At 51.1% G+C, this 16135-nt stretch overlaps 1 protein-coding gene across 4 annotated transcripts in view; it reads right to left on the bottom strand.

Annotated features, from left to right (window-relative positions):
* Window positions 1-16135, bottom strand: part of Col5a3 (collagen type V alpha 3 chain) — a 46989-nt gene that overhangs the window by 1293 nt on the left and 29561 nt on the right. For all 4 annotated transcript variants that reach the window (XM_076939800.1, XM_034510051.2, XM_034510052.2 and 1 more), the window contains exons 36-65: window positions 15690-15743; window positions 15539-15592; window positions 14883-14936; window positions 14683-14790; window positions 14453-14542; window positions 13858-13911; window positions 12593-12700; window positions 11731-11838; window positions 11593-11646; window positions 10881-10934; window positions 9245-9352; window positions 7543-7596; window positions 7328-7381; window positions 7192-7245; window positions 7008-7061; window positions 5759-5866; window positions 5094-5147; window positions 4866-4919; window positions 4611-4664; window positions 4234-4287; window positions 3999-4106; window positions 3788-3841; window positions 3255-3308; window positions 2997-3104; window positions 2683-2736; window positions 2564-2599; window positions 1786-1839; window positions 1010-1208; window positions 808-920; window positions 164-232 (exon numbers count right to left, since the gene is read on the bottom strand). In XM_076939800.1, the coding sequence (XP_076795915.1) occupies window positions 164-232; window positions 808-920; window positions 1010-1208; window positions 1786-1839; window positions 2564-2599; window positions 2683-2736; window positions 2997-3104; window positions 3255-3308; window positions 3788-3841; window positions 3999-4106; window positions 4234-4287; window positions 4611-4664; window positions 4866-4919; window positions 5094-5147; window positions 5759-5866; window positions 7008-7061; window positions 7192-7245; window positions 7328-7381; window positions 7543-7596; window positions 9245-9352; window positions 10881-10934; window positions 11593-11646; window positions 11731-11838; window positions 12593-12700; window positions 13858-13911; window positions 14453-14542; window positions 14683-14790; window positions 14883-14936; window positions 15539-15592; window positions 15690-15743 (2235 nt within the window). The remainder of the gene's footprint in view (window positions 1-163; window positions 233-807; window positions 921-1009; window positions 1209-1785; window positions 1840-2563; window positions 2600-2682; window positions 2737-2996; window positions 3105-3254; window positions 3309-3787; window positions 3842-3998; window positions 4107-4233; window positions 4288-4610; window positions 4665-4865; window positions 4920-5093; window positions 5148-5758; window positions 5867-7007; window positions 7062-7191; window positions 7246-7327; window positions 7382-7542; window positions 7597-9244; window positions 9353-10880; window positions 10935-11592; window positions 11647-11730; window positions 11839-12592; window positions 12701-13857; window positions 13912-14452; window positions 14543-14682; window positions 14791-14882; window positions 14937-15538; window positions 15593-15689; window positions 15744-16135) is intronic.

Raw genomic sequence — 16135 nt, 5'->3', positions numbered from 1 at the left:
TGATGTAGCTGAGGGTGGCCTTGAACACCTGAAGTTACTACTTATGCGGTGCTAGGAATGGAGCCCAGGGCTTCATAGAGAAGTGTATCTCCTTCTCTGGCTATCCCATCTACCAGTTCCCACCAGTTCTAATGTCATCCTCCGTGTCAGCATTTAAACCCACCTTTTTCCCTCTGCGGAAGGTGCTGTACCAGCCACCGGGCTTTTCTCGGGACCAGGAGGCCAGTTTCACCTGAGGGAGGATGGGGAGGTTACTGAGTGCCAACCCATGTACCCTCTGCCTCCTCATACTGGACATCGTGGATCATAGATGGCATCATGGATCGTGGAGGGAGCTGTGGACCAATCCCAGCCATCGTGGGGGCTGGGATTGGTCCACAGCTCCCTCATCCTCACACACAGCAACTCCCAGGATTCTCTGTGACTGGATGAAACCCAGGGCTCTGTCCATACTCAAGTACAGGGGACAGAAGGCTTGGTACTGCTAGCTAGGAAATGGAGCCTGGAGCTGTGCATGCTCTTTGAGCCTTGAGATGAGATCCAGCCACCTCCCCCTCCCCCTGCCCCTCTGCATGCTTGGCAAGCACTGGGGATGAAACCCATAGCCTCATGATTGCTGGCCAAGTACTCTGTTGCTGGGTGCTACCCTTGCCTTGAGGCTGGGATTCCTGTACTATAGGATACTACTTGACATAGACAGGAGAGATTTGTGTCATTTCTCTCAGGTGGCAAAAGATGGCAGAGGTGAGGGAAAAAAAAAAAAAAAAAAAAAAAAAAAAAAAAAACAAGATGGTTTCTTTCACTCACCGTCTCAAACTTCTTGTCTGGATAGAGACAGGTCTCACCTCCTGCAGTGAAGTTGCAGAAAACCTTGAAGGCATCCCGTGTACAGCCCTGATTGGGGTCAATCCAGTACTCTCCTACCGCAGAAGCAGACCCAGTGAATCAGTGGACATGAATGCTGCAGTGCTCACCTGACCTGCCCTTCCTGGAAGGACCTGGACCTCACCATCTGGCAGGTGTGGGTGGTTGCGGTGAAGCTCGTGGCACATGAGGCCCGGGCTCTCGGCTGTGCCCAGAGGTCGCTGCAGTTGCTGCAGCTCCAAGCTCAGTGAATTGAGTGAGGCCATCACCTCCTCCAGGCCACCTTCCAGGGTGTCCACCACGGAGCGGCGCCTGCGCAGGCCATGCACCTCAGCAGGGGAACCCTGGACTCACAAGGGAATGAGAATAGAGGAGAGAAAGAATCAGAGATGGGCAGAGAAGACAAGACAACGGGAGGCAGAGAGATTCGGAAGAGGAAGAGGAGGAGCAAGAAGAGGGAGAGGTAGGGGAAGCAGAGAACAAAAGAAGGGAAAGAGATATTGAGACAGTGATGGGTAAACAGATGGAGATGCAGGGAGGGAGAGATGGGATGGAGCAGACAGAACCCAGGGAGATAAGCTCAGGTCAGACACCACAAATGGTCCCACTGGGACTGCCAAAACCCCCAAACCCAGACTGTCTTTCAAGGTCTCTTTTGGGTATTTGTTTTATGTACCCCAGGCTAACCTCAAACTCTCTATGTAGCTGAGGATAACCTCGAACTCCTGATCCTCTTGCCTCCACCTCCCCAACGCTGGAATGACAAGTGTGCACCACCACCCACTGCACTTCACTCCTCCCGAAGCTTTCAAGGAAATGAATTTTTGAGCCACAGACTGAAACACTGGGCTGAGTTCTGAGGGACCTGATAAGAACACCCCAAGCCTGATGCCTGTTCTCCTCCACAGTCTGGGAACTCACCGGGGGACCAGGGGGACCCGCTGGCCCAGGGTCTCCACGAGGACCAAGAGATCCCTATGAGAGAGGTCACTTTGAAATGAATCCTGTCTATGGAGACCTGGTTCTACCAACGCAAACACATGTATGTGCAACATGCATACACATACACACACACGTGTGTGTGTGTGTGTGTGTGTGTGTGTGTGTGTGTGTGTATACATATATACACACACACAAATACATGGAGCAACACATACACACACATACACCTGAACACATAGATTCTCTTGCACATATGTGTGTGCATACACATCTATACACATGCACAAACATACACATACATGTGCATGCATACACATATACCCATGCATATATGCAGACATGTACAGGCACTCCTCTAGAGGCCTTCCAAGCCCCCAGACAAAGCCTTCCACATTAAAATCCCCATTTATAGCCCCTCACTTTCCCAATACAGCCCTGCTCATCCTGATCCCTATCCCCTCCTCTAAGCCAGGCCCTTTGAACACCCTTCTCCCTGCCCAAGGCGGGGCACACACATGTATACATGTGTCCATACATTCACATACAAGTGCACACACGCAGGGCCCCAGAAGAGGCTCCCAGTGTCCTATGTTAAACCTAAGCTGTGTGTTTCTGTCCCCACAAAACACAGCATCTTAGATCCTAAGAATGCAGCAGTAGGTGCTGAACACAGGATGAGTGAAGAACAAACAAAGGAAGGGGGCTGGGTGGGTGAGGGGAACTGGAACATGGAGGCCCAGGGGGCAGTGCCACTCACCGGGGACCCCTTGGAGCCCTTCTGTCCCAGAGGGCCCTGTGGAAGAGATAGGGAATGTTGGGGTCTCAACCCCACCCATCATGGTGACCTCCTCATCCCTCAAACGTCCCCACACTCACCACCACACCTGGGGGCCCAGGGTGACCTAATGAGCCAATGGGACCAGGAAGACCCTAGAAGAGGAACATGGCATCAGCCCTGTTATACACGCACCTCTCTGACATCTTTCTATACACTCAAAAGAATGTCTGAAGCAATACAGACGCCCAGCTCCTTTAGAAGACCCCCAAGTACCCAGACAACTTCCTACATGACAGTCCCCAGTTAGAGGCCCCCACTCCCCTAACACAGCCTTTCCCCATTCCAAATCCCTCCCCCTTTAAACCACCCCCTTTGAACATTTTCCCCCTGCTCCAATAGGGCACACACTCACAGGGTCTCCCTGAAGTCCCGGGGCGCCCTGCACACCTGGCAACCCCTGATCACCTTTCTCACCGGCCTCCCCTGGGGGACCAATCAGGCCTATTAACCCAATGTGGCCCTGAAAGAGAAAGGCACACAGAACAGACACGTTGGGAATTTTTTTCTCAGGAGGCTTGGAAAGGATGAGTTGAGAGAGCGGTAACTCTCCATGGCCAGGGCAGGAGGTGAAGGTTGAGAGAACGTAGGGAACACCAGGAGGTGAGCTCACCTTCTCCCCCTTGGGGCCAGCATCTCCCTTCAGGCCAGGAAGGCCAGGTGGACCCTGGGAAAAAGTGAAGTTTGGCTTGTGATTCCTTGAAAGCCAGGGATGGGAATATTTACCAGGGAACCACCCAGCTTTCAGATGCAGAGAAACGGGGCTGGGGCCACCAGACAGTCCGGAGACAGGAGGGGTGGTGAAAAAAACGGGGGTGGGGGGAGGACAGCTGAAGACACCAGGTGTCAGGATCAGAGGGAGTGGTCAGCGTAGACATCAAGATGACAGTCAGCATAGACCATCAAGATAGCTCCAATGTGGAACACCAAGATGGGGGTTGTTGTAGAAGGTGAGTGTAGGCCATCTGTGTGGAGGCTTGCTGTGTGGGGTCAATACAGGTTATGATGATGGGGTCCCAGTAAGTTAGATTGACAGATGGCACTGCGGGGCTAGCCTGTACCATCAGCACCACAGCCCACTCAATGTCCCTGGATGCCTAGTGTGGCTTCCAGAGCTGTGACCACAGGGATAGAGAAGTCTCTTACCAGGGGCCCTGGAGGGCCAATTAGCCCAGGAGGTCCCAGGAGACCTGGTTCACCCTGAGGAGGAGACAGAGCAAACAGGGGTGTCTGGTCTCTGCCAGCAAACACTGTGAACATTCCATCACCCCCCAAGGTAGGCTCCTCAACTATGGTTAAATCCTAGGCCAGAAGGCCATCCATGCTACCCTCTCCCCCCCATTTTCACACCACTCACCACAGGACCAGGGATCCCTGGAAGACCATCAGGCCCAACCCGTCCAGGGGGCCCTCGAGCCCCAATGGGGCCTGTCCTGCCTGGGGGCCCATCAGGACCAGCATCTCCCTGAAATGGAAAGGGGTGGGGAAAGAAGTCTCAAGGATCCACCTGCTGACAGCTGGATCCTCACGGGGAGGTGCAGGACTTCTTTTGGTCAGGTGGCACAGGGGCCCCTCCCAAGGGGGGTGCTCACCTTGGCGCCTTTCTCTCCTTCTCTTCCTTCTGGACCCATGCGGCCAGGGGAACCCTAAAGAGGAGTGTGATTGTTTTGAGTGTCAGTGTGGCGGTTTATGTCAAGAGTGGGCTGGCAAGTTGGCTCAGCAGGTAACAGACCTTGCCTGAGACCCACATGGTGAAAGGAGAGAACAAACTCCCACAAACTGTCCTCTGAACTATAAATCACTTTGTGGTACATTACACACACACACACACACGCACACGCACACGCACACGCACACGCACACGCACACACACACTCACACAAATAAATAGTAAATAAATAAATACAATCAAAAGCATTGCTGAAGACAAGGTGGACGTGAGACCCTCAGGCAGTAGAACATCACTCACCCTCTTGCCAGGGAGCCCACGGGCACCAGGTTCCCCTGAAGCTCCAGGTGGCCCCTGTTTAGTCAAGAGCAGTCACAACAATGGCTGAAAACAGTCCCATGACACCACCCAGCACCACCCTGTCCCCCTCTAACCACTCACAGTCATGGGGTCAGAGACACCACAGGGGCCCCAGTGGATGCCCTGGGTACCCGACTCTCCCACCACCAGCTCTACTCCATCTGCATGCACTACAGCCCTTTGGTCTCCACTCACCGGTCCCCCAATATCACCGGCATTTCCCTTCTCCCCTGGGACGCCATCAGTACCCTAGGGAGGAGAGACAGAGGGAAAGTCTTGGGAGAGTTAGGGCAGAGATGGGATTGGAGGGAGGGAGGGTCATCTACTTCTCTTAGCTTGTCAAGGTTTAGGGAACATGGGATACAATGGAGACACATTGATTGATACATTTAAGGCTAGGCTACAGGGAGAGTTTATACTCACAGGAACGCCAGGGTCTCCTGGGGGTCCTAGATCTCCAGGGAGTCCTGTGGGACCCTAGAATAAACACTGGTTGCTGATCACATCTCATTGAGTGAGGAGTCACCCCTTCACACACCAGATAGTGTCCCCAGGCCAGCTGCAGGGGACACGTCACAAACAACACAGAATGAAAGGCTGGGGTTTTATATTCCAGCAGTAGTGTTTGCTGCATGCGTAAGAGACTGGGTGGGGGCCAGTGGGAGGGCTCAGCTTTCACTATGCTTTCATATTTCATTCATCCACTGTTTCTTCTAATTTGTCCAGTCTCTGTCTGGGTGTCTCAGAGAGCTAGCAAACAGGAAGAAGTGGGGCTGGAGAGACGGCACAGTGGTTGAGAGCACTGGCTGCTCTTTCAGAGGAACAGGTTCCATTCCCAGAACCCCAAAGCCATCTGTAACTGCAGATCCTATAATTCCAGAGGATCTGACATCCTCTTCCAACCTCTGCAGGCACCAGGCACACATGTGTGCACAGACATATGTGTAGACAAAATACACATACACATAAAATTTTAAAAGAGAAATTAAAAAGAAACAGGGAGAAGAGATGTCTGGTTTATCTTAGGGACGAGGTTTTAATTTAATAAGCGCCCCAAGTTCTCTGCTCAGTCTCCTCCCAGGACTTACCATGTTCCCCTTAGATCCGTCCTCTCCTGGGGGTCCCTTCTTGCCTGGAGGACCAGCAGCCCCTGATGGACCCGAGTCCCCCTTTTCACCAATTTCACCTTTGGGCCCCTTTGCAGAAACAGAGGTCAGAAGTCAAAAGTCAGAGTGCTGTGGGCTCTTCAGGGAACAAAAATGAGCACATCTTGGATAAGGCCACTTGCCTGGGAAGTCTGACAATCTGGGCTCCATCCCCAGAACCCATGTTAGAAGAGAACTGACCCCCAAAACCTGTCCTCTGACCTCCACACATGAGCTACACTCTCACACATGCAATAATGAATATATAACATAGACATTTTAAAATATTAACAAGGCTAGAAAGTGTCTCAGTGATTAAGAGCATGTGTGTGGTGCTTTGAATATGTTTGGCTCATAGGGACTGTTACTGTTAGGAGGTGTGGCCTTGTTGGAGGAAGTGTGTCACTGTGGGGATGGGCTTTGAAGCTCCACCCAGTACAGAAGAGTCAGTCTGCTCCTGGCTTCCTTTGAATGAAGATGTAGAACTCTCAGCTCCTCCAGAGCCATCTCTGCCAGGACACTACCATGCTCTCACCTTGATGATAATGGACTGAACCTCTGAACCTGTAAGCCAGGCCAATTAAATGTTGTCCTTTATAAGAGTTGCCTTGGTCATGGGGTCTCTCCACAGCAATGGAAACCCTAACTAAGACGGAGCACATGGCTAACTACTCATGTAGAGACCAAAACGGAACTGCATTTACACACACACGCACACACACACACACACACACACGTACACGCACACGCACACGCACACGCACACGCACACACACATGCAAGCGCACACAGAGTCAGGTAGCCTAGGTAACCCAAGTGTTAGAGGCCACAGAGAACTGGAACTAGCTGAGTCAGGGATGATGGCTCTGTCGCCCATTATTAAGTCTGTCCTGGCCCACGTGCTGCCTTTGGGGGCACTGGCAGCTTTACCCCCAGTTCCAGGCTTGCTGCTTTGATTTAAACCCCCAGCTGTCTCTTCAGCCCTGTATGCTTGTGCAGTGGGCAACTTGTGGGACTCTACAGAGCATCCCTGAGATCGTCTCAGGGGGAGCATCGTTCATATCTTTCTTTCGTCAAGATAACCAGAGATATCCACTGGTCTGGGGTCAGCAATGCTCTAAGGACAGCCTGGAGGTCATGACACGCTCCAGGCCAGCACTTCCCTATGGTAAGCCGCTCTACAGAGACTCACAGGGTTGCCAGGAATTCCCGGGGGTCCGACGTCTCCAGCATCCCCTGGCTCACCCTGTGTGAGGCAATGAGCATAGAAATAAATCATCCCGCTGATCAGCAGGGAGGAGGGTCCCCATACAGCTGTAGCCAAGGGGACGGGCCTTATTCCCTCCATCCAGGGCAAGTTCAAGCCTTGCTCTTACCTTCTCGCCCACAGCACCAGGCTGTCCTACTCCTCCAGGCAGCCCTGGAGGGCCCTGGAGAGACAACAAGGACACTGTGAGTCCCTAAAGATGTGGCAGAGCCATAGAGGCATTCTGGCTACCCCAGAATTCTCACCTCTGATCCACTGGGCCCAGGGGGACCCCGAGGGCCTGGAGCTCCATGCGGGCCCTGTCAAAGAACCAAATAGTGTGCAATGAATCCCCATGACTCCACTAGAAAGGTTACAGTAGCCACAGACAGCCTGTAAGCTGTGTGTGAGCCTTTAGATGACAGTGACCAGTGATCACTCCCATTCCACCTATCTCCCAAGTCCCCCAGGGAGCTCATACCATAGATCCCACGTCTCCAACCTCGCCCTTCTCCCCAGGAGGACCGGGCAGCCCCTGTGAAATAAAGAGTAAACTGTAGTATAAACAGCTGGTGAGATGGTCATGGCCATCCTGTACAAGTGTGAGGACTTGAGTCTGGATCCCTAGAACCCGTTCTCAAACGGACAGACACACCAGAGCTTGCCAGTAACCCCACTCTGGGAGGCAGTGACCAAATCAAGGAAGTGCAGGTTCAGGGAGAGATGTAGCCTCAAAGTTAAGGTGAGGAGGACCATGGAAATGGTTTAGTGGGCAAAGGTGATTGCCACCAAGCCTGATGGCCTGAGTTCAAACCCTGGGACCCACGTAGTAGAAGTAGAGAACTAACCCCTGCAAGCTGTCTTCTAACATTCACACACATGTGCCATGGCATGAATGAGAAAATCTCTCTCTCTCTCTCTCTCTCTCTCTCTCTCTCTCTCTCTCTCTCTCTCTCTGAATGTTAAAAAATATTAGTTGGCAAGCAATAAGGAAAACACTCAATGATGTCAACTCTCATCCTCCACAGGCATACATGAAAGCATGCGTGCATACATGCCAACTTTCATCTTTTAATTTGTTTGTTTGTTTGTTTTGAGATAGACTCTCACTATGTAGCCCTGGTGGCTAGCCTGGAACTCTCTACAAAGACCAGGCTGGCCTCAAACTCACAGAATCCACCTGCCTCTACCTCCTGAGTTCTGGGACTAAAGGCATCCACCATTACATCCAGCCTCTGAGATGTATAAATCATCTGTATAAATCACTAAGACACAGGGACAGCAGTACACACACACACACACACACACACACACACACCACACACACACACACATACACAACACACACACACACACCACACACACACACCACACACACACACACACCACACACACACACCACACACACACCACACACACACACCACACACACACACACACCACACACACACACCACACACACACACACACACACACACACACACACACCACACACACACCACACACACACACACACACACACACACACCACACACACATACACAACACACACACACACCACACACACACACCACACACACACACACATACACAACACACACACACACACACCACACACACACACCACACACACACACACACACACACCACACACACACACCACACACACACACACACACACACACCACACACACACCACACACACACACACACACACACACACACACACACACACCACACACACACCACACACACACACACACACACACACACACACCACACACACATACCACACACACACACCACACACACACACATACACAACACACACACACACCACACACACACACCACACACACACACCACACACACACACCACACACACACACACACACACACACACACACACACACCACACACACACCACACACACACACACCACACACACACACACCACACACACACACACACACACACCACACACACACACACACACACACCACACACACACACACCACACACACACACACCACACACACACACACACACACACACACCACACACACACACACCACACACACACACACCACACACACACACACCACACACACACACACCACAAAGATTAGAGCCCAGGGTAAGGGGATTAGAAGGGTGTGGTGCCCACACACTCACACACCTACCTGCAGGCCTGGAGGACCAATCACACCTACAAAGCCTCGGACTCCATCATCTCCCTTCTGCCCGAAGAGGCCAGGAGGTCCCCGGCGACCCTGAGCACCGTCAGCACCCTGTGAAAAAGTCGGGGGCAACATGGTTGGTGTCCAGATCAAAGGTTTCACACAGGGTCCAAGGTTGGGACTGAGGCTAGGGGGTGGGACCAAGTTTGGTGAGAGTCAGGTTTTAGTTTGCTGTGAAGTTCAGGTGATGTTTTCGAGTTAATGACACATGGTGAGTCGGCATTGGCTCAGGTAAGGTTATTAGCAGGGTTCGTAGGAGGCTGAGGTAGATTTTAGGGCTAGGTGGGAAGCTATGACCTAATATGTTTTGGTGACACTCTGACCTGGACCAGCAGGTCATTCTTCAGTGACAGGGTTCCTAAGGGAAAAGTGTCCATGAAATAAGGTAAAGAAGACAGAGCTAGGGTCGGGGGTCTTGCACAAGCTGCGTCTTATGCTAAGCAAGCTTATTAATGCAGCATTTTATATATAGTTGTTTCCAAAAGGGGAAAAAGGACAAGGTCAACAGAAAGTTATCACACAATGAAGTCAGGAGAAGCTAATCAGTTGGTGTTGCCAAAAGGGGCACAATGTTTCTCAGGGGCATCAGAGACCAGCACACAGCAGCCTCTTAAGATGGGAAGAGTTGTGTTATCAGGCTCTGAAGCCACAACTCCCCCATGTTCCACATATCAGGGCCTCAGGGGACTCCTTGAATCAGCTTACTCAACAACACACAACAACATTCAAAAGTTCTTGTAGTAGAACCATGATCCCAGAATCCATATGTTGTTTTGAGACAGGCTCTGGTGGAGCCCAGGCAAACATCAAACTTACTTTGTAGCTGAGGATGACCTTGAACTCATGATCTTTCTGCTTCCACTTCCCCAGTGCTGGGATTACAGGCATGGACTACTATGCCTTGGATGTGGAGTGCTAGGGTTGGAACCCAGGATTTTGTGCATGATAGGTGAACACTCTGCCAATTAAATCACACCACCAGCCTCCTTCCGAGTTCATATGTTGACAGTATTTGGAGGTAGGGCTTTACGAAAGTACTTAAGATTAGATGCAGTCATGAGGGTTGACCCCACGATGGTATATTAGTGGCTTCATAAGAAGATGAATACCCAAGTTCACATATTGTTATTACCACACTATGTTACGATAAAGCGAGGAGACCCTGGTCAGATGTCAGCACTGCTATTAGGGACTTCCCAGCCTCCAGACCATGAGTCATCCAAATAAAATCATTTAGCTTCAGATTTTGTAACAGTAACAGAAACTTAACTAGGAAAAGGCTGGAGTCTAACTGAAAGTTCAAGTTCCCATTTGAGGCCAGCAGTGGAGGGGGCAGACCTGGTTGGGGTAGACGGTAGGAGAAAGCTAGGCTCTGGGTATTTGAGTTGGATGAAGATCAAAGCAGGAAGCCGGGAGTTTGAGCTGAGATGGAATTCAAAGTCAGAGTTGGGCTCATCGTGGGTGTTGACACTGAGGTGAAACCAAGGCTGGGCAAGGATGCTGGGATTTTATTCTGAAGAGTGGCACACTGTCTTTACTTCAAGGACCCAGGTATAGTCACCAAGTTGGGAGAACTCACCGGGAGGCCTGGATGGCCTGCTGGACCCCTTATTCCTGTTGGTCCAGGTGGGCCCTGAAGGGGAAAACAAAATGGAAGAGTCTATCAGAGCTGAGCATGGTGGTACATGCTTATGATCCCAGGACTCAGGAGGATCAGGAGTCAAAGTCAGCCTCAGCTACATAGCAAGTTTGAGGACAGCCTAAGTTACATGATGAACTCTTTTATCTGGGAAAAAAAAAAAAGCAACTTCTCCTTGGGATGGAGTGGAACCTGTTGATGCTGGGACTGGAGTTTATGTTCTGGGGGAAAAGCTGCTGGCCCCAAACCAAGGTAGATTCTTGCCATAGAAGGATAGGAGATTTTGAGGGCCAGAGGGGCCTTTCTCTGAATTTTTTATTACATTTATGTATTTTGTATGTGTGTGTGCATATGTGTGGCAGCTTATGAGAGTTAATTGTTTTCTTCTACCATGAAGGTCCTGGGCGTGGTATTCAGGCCATTGGGTTTAGTGGCAAGAACTTTTACTGACTGAACCCTCTCGCCAGCCCTAGAGGGCTCTTTCTTACTCTCCTGGGCTATTGGAGCGCAAACAGTGCTCAGATAGGGGTCTTTAGCCCTTCAGTTCCAGTGAGCTAGGTGTCAAGATTGGGCTGAGGGAACCAAAAAAACCTAAGCCACCCTATTATCTCTTCCCATGATCACCACAACCTCTCTGTGGGTTCCCACTTACCGCATCTCCTTTATCCCCTTTACTTCCCTTGTGACCAGGCATCCCTACTTCTCCCTGAAGGACAAACATATTAGGAAGTGTCCAGCCCCAAGCATACCCAATCTCCCTGTGAACTGTCTCCCTCCCTGATCCTCTCACCTTGTCTCCTTCTTCACCAGAAGGCCCTGCAGCACCAGGGGGCCCCTGAAGCCCAGGGGGCCCTGGAATACCATCTTTGCCAGTGGGACCAGGAGTACCCCGTTCTCCCTGATGGAGGAAGAGGAAAGACAGATGTTAGGAGCAGGAGACACAGGAGAGGACATCTGTGTGGCAATTTCTTTAAAATTAAAACTATCAATCCTGAAGAGAGCTCCTTAAGGCTAAGGATATAAACAACTCACAAGTCTTAGAAAGTTCCTGAAACTTACAGGATTCACCAGCCACCCCAAAGCTGTAAAAGTAGTTTACAACTATGGGGAAGAGAGTCTTTAGCGTTTCAAGCTGACTTCAAATTGTATAGAGAGCTCCAGAGATGCAGCTCTTCTGAGCCATGAGCCATACTGGAATAACCATTCAGTGATACAATTATCTTTGAGTCAGCCTTGTTTTCTAAGTCACTCCTTACCCATACTCCTGTAAGTAATCCCAATAAATTCACAGCTTCATTAAGCTGGACTTGGGAAAGATGATTTTAAGAATTGAGTTTTTAATTTTATTTTTAATTATGTATGTGTGTGTGAATGAGTGGGTATGTGCACATAAGTGCAATTGCCCATGTATGCCAGAAGAGGGTGACAGATCACCTGGAGCTGGAATTACAGGCAGATGTAAACCTACCCATGTGGAGGCTGGGAACTGATCTCAGGTACTCAGCAAGAACAGTATGTGCTCTTACCCACTGAGTCATCATCTCTCCAGCTCACAGAAATAGAAATTCTTTGGTAAGCAGTAGATGTCCTATCTGGAATGGGTAGATGCTTGTTCACATATCCCCAGAAAAAGTCAACCAACAGATGCTTACCGGGGATCCCTTCTCACCAGCAGGACCAACAGGGCCTTGCCCACCACTCTGGCCAGGAAGTCCAATGCCACCAGAGGGGCCCACAGGACCACGCTCACCCGGGGAGCCCTGGAAAGGGGGTAGAGGAGCAGGAATAATTAAGGTGACAGGCCTTTTGGCACCACCATCATATTTATATACAGCCAGAGAGCATCCTTAAGCACTAAGGTATGATCCTCTTTCCAATCCTCGGTGGCCCTACCCTCCTCAATTTGAGGACCACGCAGCCTACATCACCTCCTTGGAATCATCTTCTCACTCACTCAGACCCAGCTACACAGACCTTACCATTCCACAAACCAGCAGAGCACAGTCCTGCCCTCAGGATCTTTGCACAAGTTGCTTCTGCTTAGAAAACCATCCCTCATGGGAAAAGGACCCCATGCTTATCTCCTCCAGGTCTTGGTTTGAATGTGACCTCTCAGGGATGCCTTCCCCAGCCAGCCTGTTTAAAATGCTTTTCCCAGTACTCCGTGGACTCTCTTCCTTTTTGGTGTTTTCCTTCTCCATCTCTTTTCCCTTCCCTTTCCCTCTCCTCCCCCTTTTCATTTCCTCTCTCTCTCCTTTCTTCCTTCTTCCTTTCCTTCCATCTCTTCCCTTTAACAGGGCCTCAGTAAGTAGACCAGGTTAGCCTCAAATTTACAGTTCTACCTCCTCAGTCTCCCACATGCCAGGGGCCAGGGGCCAGTCCTGCACCACCACATGCAGCCTGTATAGTATTTTTCTTTTTGCGTTTGTGTGCACATGCATAGTTTTGCATATGTGGGCACATGTCCACACATGTGCATATGGAGTCCTGAGGTTGATGTCAGGAATCATCCTCAACCTTCCAGTGTGTCTGTTGAGTCAGGGTCTCTCAGTCAAACCCAGAGCTTGCTGATATGGCTAGTCCCACTAACCAGCTTCCTCTGGGGAGTCCTCGTCTCTGGTTTCCCAGGCTGGAATTAAAGGTGGGCCACCATGCTCACTGGACATTCACTGGGGATCTGAACTCAGACCCTCATGCTTGCACTTTGCCCACTGAGCCAGCTCCACATCCAGTCCTGTGACAATTATTCTAAAGGAGGAAACTTTCTGGCTGCGACTTGGGTCGTGGAGGTCAGCACTGGGTCTGCTCCAAGCCCACCTTCCCCAAACGCACAGGCTCCGTCCTGAGGATACCAAGCTCTGAAGACACAGCCCTTTCCGTCCCTCAGTCTTCCCTCAGCCGGTGTGTTGATACTTACACTTGCCCCAACAGGGCCCGGGGGACCCTTGTCACCCTTCAAACCCATGGGCCCCTGGGGGAAGAAATGACCAGTTAGAAAATCTCCCAGGTAACCCAAGTATTTGCCTTCACTTTTGGGGACCCTCACCATCCTTAGCTTTATCTGAAGATGGGCCCTGAGTTCTGTAGATCTGTCCACTTCAGGTCTCTGCCACTACTCTCTCTCTCTCTCTCTCTCTCTCTCTCTCTCTCTCTCTCTCTCTCTCTCTGTGTGTGTGTGTGTGTGTGTGTGTGTGTGTGTCTTTCATTCAAGAATCCACAACATTGGGGCAGTAGCACTGCTGCTGCGGGGAGATTACAACTACAGCAACAACCTCCTGTAAAGTGACAACTAGCAAGAGTTAATTCTCTCTCCAATCATGTGGGTCCTGTGGATCAAACTCAATCCATAGGCTGGGCAGCAACGCTGTTCACCCTCTGGGCCCACCCACTGGCCACCACTAACATCTCTTTACCCGGCCCTTCTGTTTGCCGTCACTGTACCCGCTCTTGAAGAGCCTCTGCTTCTCTACCCCACAGCCTCACACTCCAGTGGACTCTCCCAAGATACTCACTGGGTCTCCGGGGGCTCCTTGGGGGCCAGGAAAGCCCATGGGCCCAGGTGGCCCCTCCTTCCCAAGGGACCCCAGGGGTCCTAGCTCACCCTGCAGAGAGCCAAGGAGGGGAAGTTAGCCTCAGGAATGGGGTGTCTCCTCCAGTCTCTGACTACCCCCAGCTGTTCCCCACACAATGTGAGGATCATGGCTTGAGTGATGACTTTGAGGCAAAATGTCCAGGCTCTTACCTTGGCCCCTTCTCTGCCTTCTATGCCTGGAAGACCTTGTTCACCAGGAGGTCCAGGAGGCCCTGGGGGGCCTCTCTCGCCTAAAGGCCCCACGTCCCCTACCTTTCCCTGGAAACAAGCAAGAGACATCTTGAGCAGCCTGGAGGTAGGTATTATGTCAGACTTTCAGCTCCATGTGTTCCTTGGGGATCCACTCTGACCTGAGGACCAAGGACGCCAGCTGGTCCAGGGGGGCCTGTCTGACCTTGGAAGCCCTAAGGAGAGAAATGAAAAGAGGTCCCACCTGAGAAGGAGAAAGGGAGAGCCCAAGGGGCTGGGGAGACAGCTCAGTGTGCCCCATGCAAGCACGACCTGAGCTCAGCTTCCTAGCAGCTGTGCAGAAAGCCAGGTGTGCGCTGGCACAGTCCTCGGCCCACTCTGGGGAGGCAGAAGCCATGACTCTCTGGGGCTCACTAGCCAGCCAGTTTAACCTAATCTGTGAGGCCTGTTTGAGACAGCAAGAGGCCCTGTCTCAAAAAATAAGGTGGGAGCCAGAGCGATGGCTAAGTGAGTCAGAGCATTTGCTATTCAAGCAAAAGAACCTGAGTTTGAATCCCCAGCACCCATATAAAAGCCATGCACAGTTCTTATGCCTGTAACCCCAGAGTGCAAACAGGTAGATCATGGGGATTGTTGGCTGGCCAGCCTCGCCAAAATGGAAAGCTTCAAGCTCAGTCCTAAACAGTAAGATGGAGAGAGATAGAGGAAGATACCCAGCATCCTTTGCTGGCTTCCACATGTACATGCACATGCACTCCACCCCATCCATATACAAGGGCCCAACACAGTCAGGAGTCAGAGGTCAAGGGTCACTTACCAATTCTCCTCTTTGTCCAGGGTGTCCAGGTATCCCATCTTTCCCCTGAGGACCCTAGAAACAAAGTAAGAAGCAATGAAGGGTTAGAACTGGAGCCACCCCACCCTGTACCCCTCCCCCACCAACTCAGAGTCAAGGTGACGTCACTCACTGGGGGGCCTTTTGGCCCGGGGAATCCTGGTGGACCTTGCAGACCGGGTAGACCCTGAAATGGAACCAGAAATTATTGTCTCATCCTTCCTGAGTGTCTTGTACCTATGTCCCACAAGTACGACTTAAAAGCCAGTGTAGTACTGGCAGGATGGCTCAGTAGGTAAAGCCACCTTACATTTACTTAGATAAAACCTGTGACCTGAGTTTCATTCCCAGATCCCGCATGGTGGATGGCATAAACCAATTCCTTTGAATTGTTCTCTGAACTCCAAAATCACACAAAACCACAAAGAGAGTTTTGTTTTGTGTTTCTTTAAAGCAAGAATACCTACTCCACACAAGTAGGTGCTGAGCACCCACTCAGGGTGTATAATCTTATTCACCACTGCAGCCCATTCAGGCAGGGACCATGGTTACCCTATTTTATAAAAGAGGGAACTGAAG

This window comes from Arvicanthis niloticus, chromosome 8 (assembly GCF_011762505.2).
Source record: "Arvicanthis niloticus isolate mArvNil1 chromosome 8, mArvNil1.pat.X, whole genome shotgun sequence".
NCBI classification, from domain to species: domain Eukaryota; kingdom Metazoa; phylum Chordata; class Mammalia; order Rodentia; family Muridae; genus Arvicanthis; species Arvicanthis niloticus.
The sequence above is the reverse complement of the archived record's forward strand: the minus strand, read 5'-3'. Positions and strand labels throughout refer to the sequence as shown.